Source organism: Medicago sativa, chromosome 7 (genome assembly GCF_051527215.1).
Source record: "Medicago sativa cultivar Bolivia chromosome 7, Bolivia_mono, whole genome shotgun sequence".
NCBI lineage: Eukaryota > Viridiplantae > Streptophyta > Magnoliopsida > Fabales > Fabaceae > Medicago > Medicago sativa.
The window spans coordinates 10,461,310-10,481,149 of record NC_140755.1 but is presented as its reverse complement, the minus strand read 5'-3'; the positions used below and the strand labels follow the sequence as shown (position 1 = coordinate 10,481,149).

Sequence of the window (19,840 nt, the reverse complement as noted above, 5' to 3'; positions counted from 1 at the left end):
AAGCAATTCTAGCCAAAAACAACGTGTTTGGTTTGGCTTTTCAGAATTGCTTTTATCCTCCAAAAGCAATTCTCCATGAAGCTACAAATCCTAGCTTCTAGCTTTCCTAGAATCAATTATAAACAGTAAATATTATATTTTATTATTACAACCTATTATTTTCCTTTATTGCCCTTTATCAATTCTCCTTCTTTATCAATTCTCCTTTAGCTATGTCTATTTTAGTAATTATACATTCAAAAGCAATTCTACATAATTGTATCCAAACATAAATCAGTCTGTTTAATCAATTCTACATAATTGTATCCAAACATAAATCAATTCTCTCAGAATCAATTCTCTCAGAATCAATTCTATCAGAATCAATTCTGTCAGAATCAATTATATTCAAAGCTGAACCAAACACACACTAAGTTAACCCTGTATAAAGTTTCATTTTTACTTTAAATGAGGCCCCCACACGTGGACAATGGAATTAGACCCCTTGAATCAGTCAGTCCTATCAGAATTTTCAAAAACCTCCATTGCTACCATGGAAACATTTTTTAATACCACAATCATATCTCACGATACCACCACCATATTTGTGTTCCTTGTGTCCTCCTCCTCTTTCACTTTTTATCTGAATCAAAATTTGAAAGTCATGCTTCTCTCAATAAAAAAAGTCACATTACCCCATACACATATTGTGAAAAATGAGACCAAATTTGGGCTCCTTTCAGTGCCTTCTTTCATTACCTAAACTTAGAATCACAAATTTCTACATTTCAAAAGTGAGATTCCTCCATTTTTAATGTGTCTTTCTACAATTCTGACGACAACAACCATATTGAAAAATAAACACTATTATTTTATTTAATCTTTACGAATAAACATCTAATTCTATGCACTTTTGTCAAAAAAAAATCTAATTCTATGCACTTTTATTGTAACAAGATTTGTTATGTTTCACTCAAACCTACATTTTGAATGGTTGAAACTCTAAAGTAACCAGACTATTGTTAATTAATTGGAAACCCACAGTTTGATTGAAATTTACTCAAAATTAGCGAAAATCGGATATTCATCGGGTTTCCCTTGTTTGACCATATTTGTTTTAATTAAAAATAAAGACCAAAATTAGATCATTTTGAGCTTCAAATTGTTTCATTTTTTAAAAAGGCACCAAAACGACTAGTTTTAACTTCAGTCAAACTTAAACCCTTCTTGTTACTTCTTCCCCTTTGCAATACATTTTACATATGGGTAATATGCAAGGTATATGACTGCCTACAATAGATCGACAGCAAATGCAACCCTTAACTAGATGTGGTTGCCCTTTCTACGACGTGCTCGACCCATTAGGAATATACTAGAAAACTATACTCCAAATCAGTTTGATGATTAGTTTCATCATGTAACCATCCAGTATGGCCTTAGCTATGGTTTTGGCTCCAATGGAAGAATGTGATTTGAACTCAACTTCTTCACAATTGATATATCAAGCACAATTCCATATACTCTTACCAACTAAAGAGATATGAAGTGATTTAACACCTGCAATACAGATCACACAAGGTCTTCCAAATTTAATGTATAAAGACCTTAAGGTTAACTTATTAGGAACCAACATTATCAAATTAATTTCAAAGAAATAAAGTTCAAACTGCAAGTAACTATGAACTATCAGGAAAACAAAACAAAACAGTAATAGTGCAGTTATGCAACTAGCAAAGGATCCTGGCTTCTATCCATTGGAAAGAAGAAAAAAAACTTGAGGAAATGATGTGGAGATCTTGACCATTGATCTCCACATTATCAATGGTCAAGATCGATGGTAAGGAGGAGGAAAAGACTGAAAACATATTTCCTCAAGACACACAAATGTACTTCAATGTTTTAATTAAAAATAGAGATAAAAAAGACGTCGCTTTGGCGTCAGTCAAACTTAAACTCTTCTGGTTCAAATATCATTGCCTTCATTGTGATCACATTTTTCCTATTTGTTCTCATTAGTTCTTGATTATTTTTTTCTCGAATACTAATTTGGAAGCTATTTATTCGATATTTTGGTCCCATTAGCCTTCATTACAGATACAGAGTTTGATTATTTTTTTATTACATATATAGAGTTTGATATTTTGTAAATATACCATTTGTATTTCTTTTTCTTTGAAATAGAGGGTGTATTCAATTAAGATATATATATATATATATATATATATATATATATATATATATATATATATATATATATATATTAGAATAGAATTGATTCCATTCCAGTACAAGGTAACTGCGCACACTATTTTCTCAGTGCCATATTTGAATATTAATTTCCAGACACGTACCTATAGGAAATAATCAATTGATCACAAAATGGTGTATGTGTTTAATGCAATGTAAGAATTGGAGCTAGTCTACATGGCATTTATGTGGACCAAGTGCCTAAGTCGTGCTCAACCTGAAAGTGGTAGAACAGAAAAACAACAAACAAGCAAGGATTGGAAGGTAGATAACCCAATAGGAATGTACTAGAAAACTAGAGATCACGATTGTCTACCTTGAAGACAGAAGAGGCGTTCAACATGTTTGGTCAGCGATATCTAAAAACAAAACTGATAACTAACGTTTTGGATGGTTCGAACTCTAATGTAATCATACTATTGTCAATGTGGGAGTGTGCGTGTGTGTGTGTACACCTTAATGCCATATAAACTCATATTATGTAAGACACACAATAGGGATCACTATTGCCTTCCTTTAAAGTGGAATAGGTGTTTAACATGTTCGGTCAAGGATATCTGAAAGCACAAAAAGAATATAATTCTGATGTGCTTTTATCGAAACAAATTTATCACGTTTTAGTCGAAATAATGTTTTAGATAGTTAAAATGCTAAAGTGACCGGGCTATAGTTGGAAGCTCGCAGTTTGATTGGAATTTATTAAAAATATGTAAAACTCGACAGTTTTTCGTGCTTTTTTAAATTTAAAATAAAAACCAAAATGACACTGTTTTGAGCTTCATTTCTTCCTCCTCCTCCTCCTTCAAGTGGATTTTTATTTATTTGAATAAAAAAAATTCTGATTACATAAGAATTGATTCCAGTTCTCGTTTTGTGGTTCCTGGAATGTTATATTTATTTTTTAAGAAGAATATCAAAAAATGTCCCTACAACCTGCACCTAAATTTGTCCTTTGCTAAACCGTTTGCCAAAATTGGCCAAGACTGCAAATTGTAACCCACCTTTGTAATATTCTTGGCAGGTTGGCACTATTGCAAACATCAAATACACTCCAAACTTCTTTTTTAAAAATCACAAGAACCCATGCTTTAAACAAGAGAATATAATTGTCAACCTTCATTAAATTTTGAAATTTTTTACTATACACTCATACATACAAAATGTCACCAGTCATATACAAAGTATATTAGCTGTTACAATTGAAACACCAAATGACCTTTTGTAATCTTAAAAGGCCTATTCCAATAGATTACCTGTCTCATTCTGAAGAAATCCAACTGCATTCAATGAACATTGCAGACCAGGGGAGAGGACAAAAACAGATGACTAACATCCGAATCTCAACTATTTACCATATCTCCAAATACTTGAACAAGTTCCATAATCCAAGGAATCTCAAAGTGGCATGTTAACATTTGATTCAAGAGTATCCAACAACCTAAACATAGAGCAAGACTAATATCCAACAGTTGGGTCCTCATAACCTCTTGTACTTATACGACTAATGTGTTCAGAAGACAGATAAGGAAATAATCAATTAATCACAAAATGGTGCTGTTTAGTGCCTAAAAACATACAATACAAGTAAAAACAAAGTAGAAGTAAGTTCATAACTATAACCTAGCCTTTCCTATTGATCAATGATAAATAACCTAGCCTTTCCCAGTGATCGAATGATGAAATATCAAGTAATAAGAAATCTCAAGTTACAAAATAGTGAGTGTTAAAATGGTACGCGAAAAATTAAATTAAATGAACTAGCCCTAGAGGACAATCCAATATGCACACATTTTATATGGGAAGTAAAATGGCAACGCTAGCTAAATGGTTTGAGTTGATGTTGTGTGACATGTCACATCATAAACACAGGGTCCGTTTGGATTAGCTTATTTTTAGAGCTTATGAAAAGCAGCTTATGCAAATAAAGAAGCATTAATGTATTATTTATAAATTTGTTAAGGTAGTTTATGAAAAACCAACTTATGAATATACAATTTTTGTTAGCAAGATCTTATGAATTAGCATAAAAACTTATTTATTTGTATAAGCTCTTTTTCATAAGCTCAAAACAAGCTTAATCCAAACAGGCCCTCAATCTCTTACATATACAAGGTATGACTGCCTACAGTAGATCGACGACAGATGCAACCCTTAACTAGATGTGGCTAAGCCGTGCTAGACCTCAAAGGTAGAACTCAAAAACAAACAAGCATGGATTGGAAGTTGGATAACCCATTAGAAATGTACTAGAAAACTATACACCACACCAGTTCGGTGTTTAGTTTCATTCCTAACATCATAGCCGTCCAGGATGGCTGTACAGCCTTAGCTCTGGATCAGTGTTGTCAATTGCGGATAGCGGAAATAGCGGTTTGTTCAAATTCCTCTACACAACAATGCTGTAAGGTCGCTATAGCCATTATTTCACAATATTTTGAACTAAATAGTGTATCGCAGAACAAGAGTGATTTGTCCGCTAGGCAATAGCGCTATAGCACCGATATCGCTGCTATATAAAGCAACTGCTCTGGATTTGACTCCTATTAAAGAATGAGATTTGTATCGCGGAACAAGAGCGATTTGTCCGCTAGGCAATAGCGCTATTGCACCGATATTGCTGCTATTTAAAACAACTGCTCTGGATTTGACTCTATGAAAGAATGAGATTAAAAGACAACTCCTTCACAATTTATATAAATCAAGCACAATCCCATTATCCATAAGATTCTAACGGAAATTGTTTGAGTTCCCATTATCCATAGATTCTAACAGAAATTGTTTGGGTTGTTTGGCAATTGAACTATTGAATTGTTTTCAAAACTGTGCGGGTTTATTAAAAGTAAAAAACTCATAATTAATTGTCGTTTTAACCTTCACTCAAAAAAAAACCAGACTAGCCCATTCAAACTAAACACCAACGAACCAATCTTGTATTCAGTCCATTCAGCTCATATAACCAGAGGAGCCGAACTGGAAAAAGTTCAACTAAACTAGAATGAAACAAGCAAAACCAATATAAGATAGTGGTCAGATGCAGCAATTACTAGCTTAAGATATATGAAGTGATTTCACAACTGCAATACAGACCACACAAGGTCTTTCAAATTTAACGCACAAGACTGTAAGGTCAAATTATTAGATACCAATATCATTATATTATTCAAAGAAATAAACTTCAAACTGCAAGTAACTATGAACTACCAGGAAAACACGACAAAACAAAGATAGTACAGGTATACAACTGGCAAAGGAACATATCCACATGGTGTTTTAGATCTAAAGACAACCGGAATAAAAAAAGCAGTCATTAAGGAAAGCTATTTTTATAGGTTCTTGGGAGCACATGTTCGCAAGCTTAGGAAGTAAGGTAAAATGGACATGGTAAAATTCAATAGTCTCCACATGTTTGGTCCCCTAGATAGAGGCATCAAGGTTGGCCATGAATTTGTCAGTCACTGGGTAGAGGCGTCAAGGTGGGCAGTGAGTTTGTCAAACCATGGTTCATCTCGTCTTCCAGTTTAGGCAGTAGGCTTCAGGGCTTCACATAACTCAGCTGTTTGGATGGGGAAGGGAAAGGCAACAAAGGGAAAATATGAGCATCAAAATTCTACATGGTACACTGGTCAGGTTAAGATATCAATCTGTTAATGCTAATGTGAATGGTTTTAAGTAACATAGGAAGGTAACAGATAAACTACAAAATAAATCGAGGAAGCTAAAATCTACCTGCAGGGACCCACCAAGGTTTTAGTAACCATGGTTTCTCCTCCGAGATACACCACCAGACAATCTGTCGGACAATCTATCAGACAATCTGGCAATAGATAACAAAAGTCAGTATTGGCTAGTTTTCTAACACTTGAAATAAAATATCAGTGAAATCTGCGACTTCGCAACATGTATAGAGAAGAATATGGGAACTTAAAAATAAAATAATAATGATACGTTAGAACGTAAAATAAATGGTTTGGTTACCCAGAAGTACTAGTCCGTTCCGTAGCATAACTTCCATAAGCTCCATAAGGACCACCTCGACCAAGCTGCCGCATATGAAACAATAATTAAAACAATGAATTGAGAAATAATAATTTAGCTAGCAGAACTCATCCGCACTTAAAATCCTGGAAAAATTAATGGTTGTAAAGAAGAACCTGTGAACTTCCATAGTTTCCATAACCGTCGCCAGATGCAAAATCACTTGAGCCTCCATAGCCATCAGAATAAGAATAGCCACCACGTCCATGCCGTCTTCCATCTCTACCTTCATAGTTGAAACCATCTGGTCCTTCTGGCGAAGCAGGAAGATATGCAAGTACTGGTGGAAGCAATGATGAGACAGAACGCTCCTTATCAAAAAGATTTGCTCTCAGCCGGGTAAGTACTTGCACAAGAGCGTCCTTGGCAATATCTAGTTCCCCCGAAATCTAAAAGCATTGAGAAAGAGAAAAAATAGTAGTTCAGAATCAAGCATTGCAACTTCCGATTTCCCAAAAAAGACATCACTCAAGCAATCTATGAGAATAACCTCACCTGCACCATTTCATCATCTTCAGTTGCAATTTTAGGGAGATCCTCCTTGGATAGGATGCGGATGTTAGCTTTTGTAAGCCTTCTCATCTCAGTAATGATTGATCCTCCTTTACCAATAAGGCAACCAATTCGAGAGCTTGACACCAGTAACCGGCTAGTGAAAGAGAGAATACCAGAATCTCTTTCAACTTTCTCACTGCACCGGGGTTGCAAAAGCACAGCTGCTTCAATTGTTGCGGAGAATGAATCCTCAAAGAACTGCATAAACACAATCAAAAATCATCATGACAGCAAAAAAGCCATTCAATCATTTCTTATGCCCATATGACAAAACAAATTGATTAAATAAGAGAGTCGATTAATAATCATAATTCTACCTCTCTCGCCGAAATGGCTATTAAGCAGTCATCTCCTTCAGTTGCCGAACTATCAACCTTGATATTTGCCCCAGAAACCTGCCTAATTTGATTTATTATACCACCGCCCTTACCTATAACACCTCCAATGTTAGCAGTTGGACAAACAAATCGGACTGAAAACTCCATCGGAGAACCTTCATCCCTTGAGCCTGGATACATGGACCGTGGATAGTCTCCAACATCACCTTTATACCCCCCATAACCACCACCAATCGGAGCCATTCCCATAATTGGAGCCCCACCATGAGAACCCACCATTGAACCACCGGCCGCATACACCCCAGGAACTGCAGAAGTAAGCAAATGTTGAGTACGTGAAGGGTTGTCATGAAGCCGTGCCGCAACCTGAATCAGAGCCTTTTTCACAACAGCAATCTCACCAGAGATCTGCAGATTCAGCGATGTCAACAAAGACATACAACAATTTCTCATTCGGATGCAACAATAACAGATGAATTTACAAGTAATTCTTGTGCATACAGAACAAAAACACAATAAATATATAAAAAATCACTACAAAAATTAATTTCATTAAATACAGTATTATTATTTAAATATTGAGTTTTTCATTAATTGTGACTATAGAGCCTCTATTTGAATCGGCTCATTTGAGATTATCTACTAGCATAAACACTTCATTTGTGAAACTGTTCAGGAAAACTTACGAAAACAACTTACTGTTCGGGAAAACTTATCAAAACGACTTAAACAATTAACTGTTTTCAACTTACTTCCATAACTCTCCAGGAAAAAATGTTGTCAATCTCACCCAAAATGGCGGTTTGTTCAACCACTCATGTAAAATGGTGGTTTGTTCAACCACTGTTTGACAACACTTCGTATTAAATAGCATCCACATGGGACAATCCGTTCAAATTCTACTTTGCTATAGCGCAGCTTGACAACACTAAGCTCCAGGACAACTTATGAAAACAACTTATGACAATAAACTGTTTTCAACTTACTTCCATAAACTCTCCAGGAAAATGTTGTCAATCCAGATCACGGAAAATGGCAGTTTTTTCAACCGTTATTTGAAAATATTAGATTAAACGCCGCAATAGCCGCCATTTGACAACATTGATTCAGGATAGCTGATGAAAATAACTTATAGCTTACATGAAAAATAGCTTATAACTTGCTTGAAAACAGTTAGACTTTAATTTATATTTCGTATAGAAATGGCTGATACATAAACAATAATTTATAAGCATCTATACTCGTAATTAAGTTGTTTATCCAAAGTGGATCATGATCAATATGCTTTCACAAGAATCAATTTACTTTGAATTTGTAAAAAAAACAAAATTACAACTTCTATACACATATGCATCAAAAAAATCTACAGCCCAATTAAAAAGGTTCATCACAAATTAAAATTAACCTGAACAAGCTCGTCAGAGTTCAAAGCGCAAAGCGGCAGCCGGTCATCCTTAAGAATCCTAATCTGCGCACCAGTCTCACTCCTTATATTCTGAACAATCTGCCCACCTTTCCCAATCACACACCCAATCTGATCAGACGCCACAAGCAATTTCGCCGTAACCAAATCCCCTCCATCCACCTGATAACATTAGAGATCACAAAATATCAGAAAGAGATTAGGGTTTCAATATTCTCAATAGCATAACTTCAAGAAAAATCTAAATTACTAGTTACACCCTCTGGTCACTATTATAATAAAAAAAATCACTTGTTAGGTTCATTGCACAACTGATGTATCTAAAGTATATTATAGGACAGATTCATCAGTTATTCAATGACTCTAAAAATGGTTTTTTGCTTATAATAGTGGCCGTAGGATGTATGAACCACCGTTACAGACACAGACAGCAGATTCAACAATCTTAGCATAACATGAAGAAAAACTAATATTATTACTTGTGATTCACAGACATGAACACCAAACACGGCATAAAATCTGATTCAATAATCTCAATAGCATAACTTAGAAAAAAATTAAAATTACTACATGATTCATACACCCTACAATCACTATTGTAAGCAAAGATGGTTTTTTTTTTGCTTATAATAGTGGCCATAGGGTGTACGACTCACCGTCACAAACACCGACACCAGATTCAACAATCTCAATAGCATAACTTAAAGAAAAACTAATATTACTTCTTATAATTCACTCACAGACGCGGACACCAAACATGACACAAACACTTATTCAACGATCTCAATAGCATAAGTTATAGAAAAACTAAAATTACTACTTATGATTCACAAACACGAGCACTGAGCACGTCAGCACTGATTCAATAATATCAATAAGATAACTTATTGACACCCGACTCAATAATACCAAATATTATATCATATTCTTTAACACCACCTTCGACATGTCAACATCATCATCCTCATCACACATCATCCTCATCACACAGACAATAATCCAAATAGCTTAAAGAATTACGCAGAAACCAGATATGACACTGAATAATCCCAATAGCATAACTCATAAAATAAAAAATAAAAAACAAATATCATATCAAGCACGAACACCGAGCACGACCCAGACACAAACACGGACACCAAACACAACCCATACACTGAGAAACTCTAATACAATACCAAAAATTAAATTTTTTTTAATATTCTAACACTACCTTCTCCATATCAACATCTTCATCTTCCCCACCACGCAAATCCTCAGCAATCACCTTCTGATGAATCCTCACAAGTGCATCCATAGCAGGACACATAAACTCACCAGAATCTTCAAAATCATTCGATTCATCAGAAACACTATAAACCGTAACAACACGCTCATCACAACCAGGAACAGTTTCACCGATTCGGATCTTCGCCTTCGTATCAAGACGGAGTTGTTTCACGATCTCGCCGCCGCGGCCAATGATGCTTCCGATTTTGCGCACAGGGCAAAGGTAACGGTAAACGGTGTCGTCTTGGGTTATGTGAAATGTGTCTCTTGGAGTAGTTTCGTCGGTGTTAGGGTTACGGCGTTTGTTATTGGTTCTGTTGTCATCAACGCTGTTGTGTGAGTGTGAACGTTTGTTGCCGTATGATGTTCTTTGACCAGCCATTGTGAATTGTGAGAATTGTGTTTGTGAATTGTGAGTTTAGGGTTTTGTCTATCTAACATACACTTTGCCGACTTAGTTTTTGCTTTCTTGTTCTTGTCCAAGTCAACTGTCTTGTTTGTTGGGCTATAAAGCCCAAAAAAACTAGAGTTCATGGAGAAAACTAATCGTTGAAATGTCGGCTACAATAGGATTCGACATGAAATCAAAGATGTAATGACGAAAGAAACTAATCGTTGAAATGTCTGCTACAAAAGAAGCTAGAATTTAGAATTCATGAGGAAAAATAATCGTTGAAATGTTGGTTACAATAAGATTCGATAGGAAATCAGAAACATAATAACCGAAATACTGGAAATGTTATTTAAAGATATATTAAATTTTATCAAGCTATCGACAATTTGATTAGTCTCACTGTGCATATGAGACTAAGATTAGATGCAGTGAATCTTGTTTGGATGTAAAGTAGTCTTAAACAGAGGAGACACGAATGGAAGAAAAAAAAACATTGGTTAACCAGAAAGAAACTAATCGTTGAAATGTCGATTACAATAGGAATTGACAGGAAATCATAATCGTAATCATGAGATGCGAGAAATACTATTTAAAGATAAATTGAATTTTCTTTCTTTTACTTATACGTTTTTTATTATTAATATTATTATCATTTATTACTCCCTCCGTTTCAAAATGAGTGTCGTTTTAGATGTTTACACACATATTAAGAAATGCAATGATTAAGAGAAAGAGAATGGTTATTTTACCTAATTATCCTTATTAATTATTTGTTAGTTTTAAAAGTAATACTTTGGAAGTAGTGTGCAGAGTATTAATTGGAGGGTACAATTGAAAAGAAAAAGTTATTATTGCATTGGAAACTGAAAGCGACATTCATTTTGAAACAAATTTTTTTGGCTAAAGCGACACTCATTTTGAAACGGATGGAGTATCATGTTTGCTTATTTACTTAAAATTTTGGGAAAGTATCCTTGTTTATTTCATAAAAGGTTGCTAATGTCAATATATGTATAAAGCTGCTAATGTATCATCACTTACTCTTAAAGCTTATTAGGTCTTGCTAATCACTAACCCTAATTTTTTCCCTCTAATTCTATGCAATTAATGATAATCCCTAATACCCTAATTTTCCCCTCCCATAGCATGTGCAATTTGAAATTCAAATTTCTCTTGCTGGTTGTTAAAACCCACCCACATCGAATTATCCCCTGCATTTAATATCCAATTTGAATTTTAGTCAGTTTAAGGTTGCACACATGGGAATCAGAGCCACTTCAATTTAATTCTTTGACAAAGCAAACACAATTACCCATCCACTTCTATTCCATTAACTATATTTTTCAATGCACCGATTCACATTATCAAGCATACATAGGGCCCCAAAATTTTACCTACCCATCTTTTAAGTTGGGTTTCTCATCTATAAATAACACAGAGTATGTGATTACATGTTGGAGTTAATTCAGTTCTCTATGTCCCTGAAGCAAACTTGGATCAGTTTATTTTTTCTTCTTTTTCAGCTGGTGTTCCTTATAAAGAAAAAAACAATCAAATAATTATCAATTTCATTGAAGGTAATTTAAATTTGTTTTTTCTTTTCTCTTTTCTTTTCTGCTATGTTGATTGTGATGAGAAAAACAATTTAATTCATAAGGGGGATGGAAGAAAGCAACGCAGAAGAGAAAATAAAAGAATAGGGTCGGGAAAGAATGTTGCTTGCATCAATGGCTGCACAACCAAGCAGTTTACAAATTAAAGAGGGAATCAATCGAGAAGCCTTAGCTTTCTTCTCATTTTTTGTATCTTTTCATAGTGTGTCATCTTTTAATTTCTTTTCTGTCGAGACTACCTTGCTACTGCTGGAAATTAAGGATGTAACTTTAATTGTAGAATATTGTAACCGCAACCAATATATAGTAGTATATATGAGAAATTAAAAGTGTGCAACAGAAATTTTTTCTGAGACAAGTTTGTGTCTTCTTATTGACTCTGAAGTTCACCAATGCCAAGCTACAAAGGTATAGCTATGTGGTACTTTTCCATGTTAAGTATATATTGTTATTTTTTTTAAACCATGAACCGCTCTTTACTGATTTAAATGGATCTTTTGGTAATTATAAATTAACAATTATTCCATGATCCATAATTTTGATAGTAGCAAAAATATTAATGAAATGAACTCAGGAAAGCCAACATTACATATATATTTTGTTTACATTAGCAGATCATATAACATAATTAATGTCGATCTCAATCTTTACAATCAAAATGTGAAAATTCTTCTAAATGAGGCTTACGGTGGGTAACATAATAAATATATAAGAAACATTCAATGTCCAAGTAATATTTTAGTCAATGTGGCCTGCAAAAAAAAAACAAATAAAACAAATAAAAATAAACAATGATTTTAATTTTTAATAGGCAAAAAAAGGATGATCTAATGAAGAAATCCCACAAGCATACAAGGGATGGAGAAATCTCAAAAAATTTGACTCATCCATAAGTTGTTAGTATGCAAAAATAATCAAGTTATAAGTGATTGTCAATGTTTATCATATCAACTATTACATAGTGGTGTATAAAAGTTTTTTTTTTTTTTAGATCTAAACAAATAAAATCTTCAACGAGTGCAGTGCAAATATTTAACAATATTTTTAAAATAAAATAAAAATTTATTTATAGAAACACTACATTGGTGTTGATATTTTGAAAATAGTCACAAGTTTTCAATTTTTTTATCACTCCACTTTCTCATATATGTATATAAAAATTTGTTTATGCATATATAAACACATAAAATCTGCAACGGGTGCAAAGCAAATATTGAACATTGTTTTATATATAAAATAAAATGTTTTTTTTAATAATATAAAATAAAATGTTATTTAATAGAAACATAACATTAATGTTTATATTTTGAAAATAGTCATGAATTTTCATATAAAATAAAAATTTATTGAATAGAAACACTGCATTAATTTTGATATTATGAAAATAGTCATGTGTTTTCCAAATTTTATCATATCGACTTTCTCATTTATGCAAATTAAATCCACAAATGGCATGATTCAACTATTTAACAAATTTTTGTATATACGAAAGAAAAATATTTAACAGAAACTTTATATTAATACTAATAATTTCTATTTAATATTTTTAAACATTCGATAATATTAACAATCAAATTTTTTTTATATAGATATCACAATGTTACGTGACCCGTGCAAAAGCACGAGTCTTTTTCTAATGATTATTAATTAAGGTTCCGTGACCTAATTTTTAGAACATGATATTCAAAAGGGCAAAGAAATATTAGCACAAGAAAACAATTATCACAAAAATAACAATTACAAGAGGGAAGATTTACCTCTTGAAGAGCAGAGAGAAAGGTATGAAATTTTTTTTTTCTTTCCTTTGATTATCACTCACTCTTTTGTAATTTTAAACTCTATTTTTTCTGTTTAAATGCCGAATTTTTATATTTTTTTCCTCCATCTTATGTGAAAGATTATCCCTATTTACAGGGTCAATTTGACCAAAATGATTGAAATGAATGTCCACTCTTTCATACTAAAGATTGGGTAAGTGTAGTGTGAACCTCTATTTCAAACTAGCTTTATCTTAGAACCATTTTTCTTTGTAGTGGAGGGGCTAGGAAACTTCATATTTCAAACTTGGGGAAGACATGATTTGTTTTCCTGGTTTTTCTATTACCACCAACTCAGATCTAGAAGTATCACACTGATCTGAGCATTATTTCTTGAAGTAAAAAATTGGGAAAAACAAGAATAAGATCTGGTTTATTTTGTAAACACTAAACCCAGATCTGGTTCTTCCTAAAACAAATTATAGATTTTTGTACTTAAATAAATTGGGGAGCATGGGAGGAAGGATCATTTTTCTGATTTCACTAAATTTCACTTTCAAATTAAGATCTGGTTTTTAAGAAGATGAGTTTGTTCTTCAAATTAAGAAATTTGGGCTGGAGGAGTAATGAGATGAAGATTGCTCCTGGTACTTTGAGGGAAAAATAACGTAATAAGAAGAATGAAGATGGGTCTTAAATCCTTTTTATATTTAATACTACATTTGGGGTTGTAGTTGATTACATACCTTAATGGGTAAATATCTAAATATTAAATAAAGTAGTTCATCTGTTATTATAGGTCATAAGACAACTTGTGTATGATACACAAAAACAATGATTTGTGTACCTTAAACGTCACCAGAAGAGTGGTATATAAAACTTATATGACATAAGAAACGAAAACCCGATGAATAGAGATATCAGTAATTACGTGATATAATATACGTGTATGTATGCATAAGCTTACAATAATGTTATCTTGTATGCTAATGTGCAGTATGTCATACACAAATATAATTTAGTTAATGTAGAAGAATAGTATATAAAGTTTATGACATAAAAGATAAAACCCGATAAATAAAGATTTTGAGATAATACACTTGTATATATTATAAGCTTATATTGTCAAAAAAAATATTATAAGCTTATAATAATGTTAGCTTATATGCTAACGTGTAATATGTCATACACAAATATATTTTAGTTAAGGCCATGTAGAAGAATAATAAGTAAAGTTTATGACATAAAAAACTAAAACCCGATAAATAAAGATTTTGAGATAATACACTTGTATATATGTATAAACTTATAATAATGTTAACTTATATGCTAACATGTGTTATAATCTTATGATATACTAAATGTGTATATACGTATAATATGCTCTCGTGTATATTTGTCGGCTCTTTTATATTTTGTTATCATGTTATCATATGTATTCATTTTATTGTGTTTATTTGTATAATTTTAAATTATTTAGTTACTTTATATGATTTAAAACAACTAGAGGGTGAATATATATCCAAAATTGAAGATTGCATAAACATAATGAATATATTCAAAGATTAAACACCAAATATATCATTTAATAATAACAAAATAACATTTATCGTTTTAACCTACATCAATTATCTATTTAGAAATTAACATCATTCAATAGCATATATAAAACATAGACAATCATATACATTATCATCATTCAATAATTACTCCAATACATTACGTCATTATCACATCAAAGCACATCATTAGCTGAGTAATCAAATACATGACATCAAATAAAATATCAATACACAACGATTAATTCGTTTTATATCATTCACAACATCATTAATTTCAAATACATCAATAAAACACATATCATTCACAACAACATCAAGTTCAACACGTCAACATGTATATGAGAGATGCAATTCATTCCTACAACCTATATGCATGCCACCACTGGTTTCTAATCGTTATTTGGATGTTTGTTTTATAGAACATGCATACGTAATTCGTCACGGTCCTAAATATAATATGATGCATGAGAGATGACTCATTAAATACTACATATTAAGGCATCATGTGTATATATATATATATATATATATATATATATATATATATATATATATATATATATATCATCTCATCATTGTTCAACATTATAAACAAGGCATAACTCATGAAAACATCATCATAAGCGAACAAAGTTTAACTCATCAAAACATTGTCTTAAATAAACAAGGTTTAACTCATCACAACATAATCCTAACACGTTTTGCTCATTCCTAATTGAAATTCCAAAATTCCCCAAATAGCATGAGTTAACTCGTGTTGCGTGTTGTTTTAAAGGCAGACAAAATCTCATTTTCTCATTTCCCAACTAAAATCCAAAATCTCTCTCAAATCACATAAATCCAAAATTCCTTAATGATAGTTTATTTATAGACTGTCAAAACTAGGGTTGGTAAAAATATGTGGCTCCTTGTGATTGGACAGATTGGATCTAAAGAAAAGGACAAATAATCTCCTGACACATGGGTAAGGATTTTCCCCTTTGTTTAGATCAACTCATCTTTTTCCTGACAAAATCATAGAAATAATAATGTGAGGAAATAGCACATTAATATAAAATTTAATTAGAGAATATAACTGGGCGGTCTGGGCTTACCATGTTTGGTATTTTATAACCAATAGTCAGTTGAACATAATCACTAAACACAGCTGACAAACAGCACCAAGGTAACCCTTTGTTGATAAGAATTTTTTCATCTAAACACAACATTCTCTGAACATCAGCAGTTATGTCTTCAATCTTGTTAATATCATGGATCTTAACAGCTATTTTCTCAACAACAACATGGCATTTGACTCTGGACATGTTTTGAACTGCCTGAAAAGTAGGTAAACATGAATATATTGACTTAGATTATTGTGACTTAATTCCATAGCTTAAAATATAGGGGAAAGCAATACCTTTCCATTGAAATGAGAATTTGGTATAATCACAAGAATGCTTAGAGTATTCAATAAGGTGGTCTTAGTTAAACCAATCTCTAATACTCTCCCTTCGATCTTTCCTAACTGCGCGGTACACATTCAAAATACATGGAATGGACCCAATGATAAAAAGACTGAATGATGAATAAAACAAAATAATAAAAGAAGATTAAATAAATAAAAAAAGAAATCTAAATTAAATAATAATAATAATAATAATAAAGAAAAATTTTGAATTTAATTAAAATAAATAAAGTGAAACACTTAAAAAAAATAAAAAACTTAAAATTGTCGCTTCAGAACTAAAATGAGGTATTTTAAAATACCTCTCTGCCGAAATTTCGTCTGAGACGATGAAACTACTCAACTTTTAAAATATGAGTAAAAGGTTTTAACCGGTCAAAATTTGGGGTATGACAAATTCGTTTTACATCAATCACAACATCATTAGTTTCATATACATCAATAAAACATATATCATTCACAACAACATCAAGTTCAACATGTCAACATGTATATGAGAAGATGCAATTCATTCCTACGACAAATATGCATGCCAGTACCGGTTTCTAATCGTCATTTGTATGTAAGAGTTGTTTTACTGAACATGTATACGTAATTCGTCATGATCCTAAATATAATATGATGCATGAGAGATGACTCACTAAATACTACATATTAACACATCATGCAAATATATATATATATATATATATATATATATATATATATATATATATATATATATCATAGCATCATTATTCAACATTATAAACAAGGTATAACTCATGAAAACATCATCATAAACGAACAAGGTTTAACTCATCAAAACATTGTCATAAATAAACAAGGTTTAACTCATCACAACATCATCATAACATCCAACTCATCATTTAACTATTCGTTATCACTTTTTATTCATCTCCTTAAACTCAACATTTAAACACCTTATTTCATCTCGTCAAATGTAATTTTATAATACATTAAACCGTCTCGCCACTAACAATGTTTTACTCTCAATCATAATCTTAATAAAAACCAACACTTCATCTCACATTTATCATCGCTTATAACATCAACCATCCCATAAATCTTAACTTCATTTTAATTTAAATTTTTTATCTCGCCTTATCATTATTTTTTACATCAGCAACTTTTCCCACTAAAACTTCATTTCATTTTAGGGTTTTATTCGCTCATTACCGTCATTATTATTATTGTCAATCATTATATACCATTATCCCATATCTCCATTTTCATTCGTCTTACTCTCCTCTAATTGATTTTTATCTTAACTCACCACTATTAGTATCTCTAATCTTATCCATCCCCACACCTCGACTTGAAACTTTACAAATTCTTCCTACTGATCTTGTATGATTACAATACACATCAATTCTCATTTATTTATACTTAATCACAACATCTCCTCCCATGTTTAATTCTCTAATCAAATGGTCTCACAACCCTAATTTTCCATTCACAACCCCAATCACATCAACACTTCTTACAAGAATTAGTTCATCACCACCATTCACCATCATCACATCACAAAAGTTCATAGAAATATAATCAACTCATAAATTCATAATTACAATCATACTCACAATTACAACAACGCAAAGAAATAGCCATAATAACAACACCGAATTCACAAAATCATAACTACAATCAAATTCACAATTATAACAACATAAAAAAGATAAAATATAACAAAAAATTCATTACATGAATAAATAAAACATCGAAGATATTAACTCCTTACTACCCGCATGAATATACAACCCTTATTATGAATACAACTCCCTCCTTACCTCTAGTTTGCCAAATTGATGAATTCATACAATTAAATCTCTCCCTAAGCTCTTGTCTCCTTGCTTCCTTTGCTTCCTTTCCTCTTACCCTTAGTTTTCTCCTTTAACTCACTGACTTATGTTCTTTCTCCGTAACCCTAATTCTATAATGCTCTCCTCTATTTATAATTATCAATCGGGTTTGTTTCTCACTGAATATTTTTAACAAGATTACTATCTGCACCTCTCATTTGATTACTTTTCTTTTGTAACCACTCAACTTAGATCATTGAAACACTACTCAGTTTATTAACTACATCTCTGTTTGCACTCTACTTTTTTATTCTTGCTAAAACGTTATTTTCTTCCTAAACACTATTTTTCTCTCATTCTTTAACCGACTAATCAGCCCATCCACTTCCTCATACCTATCCTCCTAATAAATATGAACAATTAAATTAATACTATCTAATAAACCAATATCAATAATATTAAAAATCAGGTTATTACACCATACATGTATACATCATTTATTAATAATTTTTTTAAAATAAAAATATGTATTGAGGATCCAATGACTCTAATGGTAATACAATAGTAGTGACTTCAATAAAAAATACTTAAATATGTCATATTAACTTTACATCATTATACAAAAGGTAGTGTTAATAGCAATATTACCTCTTTTGAAAAGTGGCACCAACTAATACATACTCCATCTGTTATCAATTATAAGCAAATTTTGATTTTTTAGTTTCATTCAATTAATGTTGTATGTGATCGGTATTATGGACCACATACATCATTAATTGAATGAACATAAAAAGTCAAAATTTGCTTATACTCCCTCTGTTCCATAATATATGCAAAAAAACTCATTTTCTTTGTCCCAAAATATAAACAAAAAAGATAAACTTTTATCCTATTTAATCTTGTTTTTAGAAAAAATCTCTTTTCCAAGAAAAACTTTTGTTTATTCTCATAAAATTAAATGCAAATTACATTCAATTTTCTCTCTCTTTCATTTTTTCCATAACCAATGAAAATTGTTTTTACATCTTCCTATAAAACTTTTTTCAAAGAAAACACAAAAAACTATACTCCAAATTATTATGTTTTAGTTTTCTTAATAAGTGTGATTTTTGTTTTTTTGCTTATAATTTGGGACAGAGGGAGTAATTGACAACGGAGGGAGTACTTTATTACTTCTTTTGATCGTGAGACTCGTTAGTTAGTGAGAGAGAGTTTTTATATAGTTGTTTGTTAACTAATCTGTACCCATTTTCTCTCCTCTTAATAATTTTATATCATTATATTTTAATTTTTTAATATTAAAAATGCGTGAGTCCCACTTAAAATTGAATTGTTTATTTGAGACCTTAGATGACCCCGAAATTTTTTCTCTTCCAACCGGGATACTAAAAGTACCAAGTCTTTAAATTTTGAGACCCC

General features: G+C 31.8%; 1 protein-coding gene across 2 annotated transcripts; it reads right to left on the bottom strand.

Moving 5' to 3' along the window:
- Positions 1 to 3,313: 3,313 nt before the first annotated feature.
- On the bottom strand, positions 3,314 to 10,253 carry LOC146904145 (KH domain-containing protein At4g18375-like). 2 transcript variants are annotated; one of them, XM_085728134.1, is made up of 8 exons: positions 9,791 to 10,253; positions 8,560 to 8,739; positions 7,134 to 7,562; positions 6,757 to 7,014; positions 6,378 to 6,650; positions 6,202 to 6,266; positions 5,953 to 6,040; positions 3,314 to 3,664 (listed from the first exon to the last, which is right to left on the bottom strand). In XM_085728134.1, the coding sequence occupies exons 1-7, from the start codon at positions 10,226 to 10,228 to the stop codon at positions 5,974 to 5,976; spliced, it is 1,710 nt and encodes a 569-aa protein (XP_085584260.1). In that variant the 5' UTR covers positions 10,229 to 10,253; the 3' UTR covers positions 3,314 to 3,664; positions 5,953 to 5,973. The 2 variants fall into 2 exon arrangements, with proteins under 2 accessions (XP_085584260.1, XP_085584259.1); XM_085728133.1 differs by lacking the exon at positions 3,314 to 3,664 and adding an exon at positions 5,347 to 5,779.
- Positions 10,254 to 19,840: the final 9,587 nt, after the last annotated feature.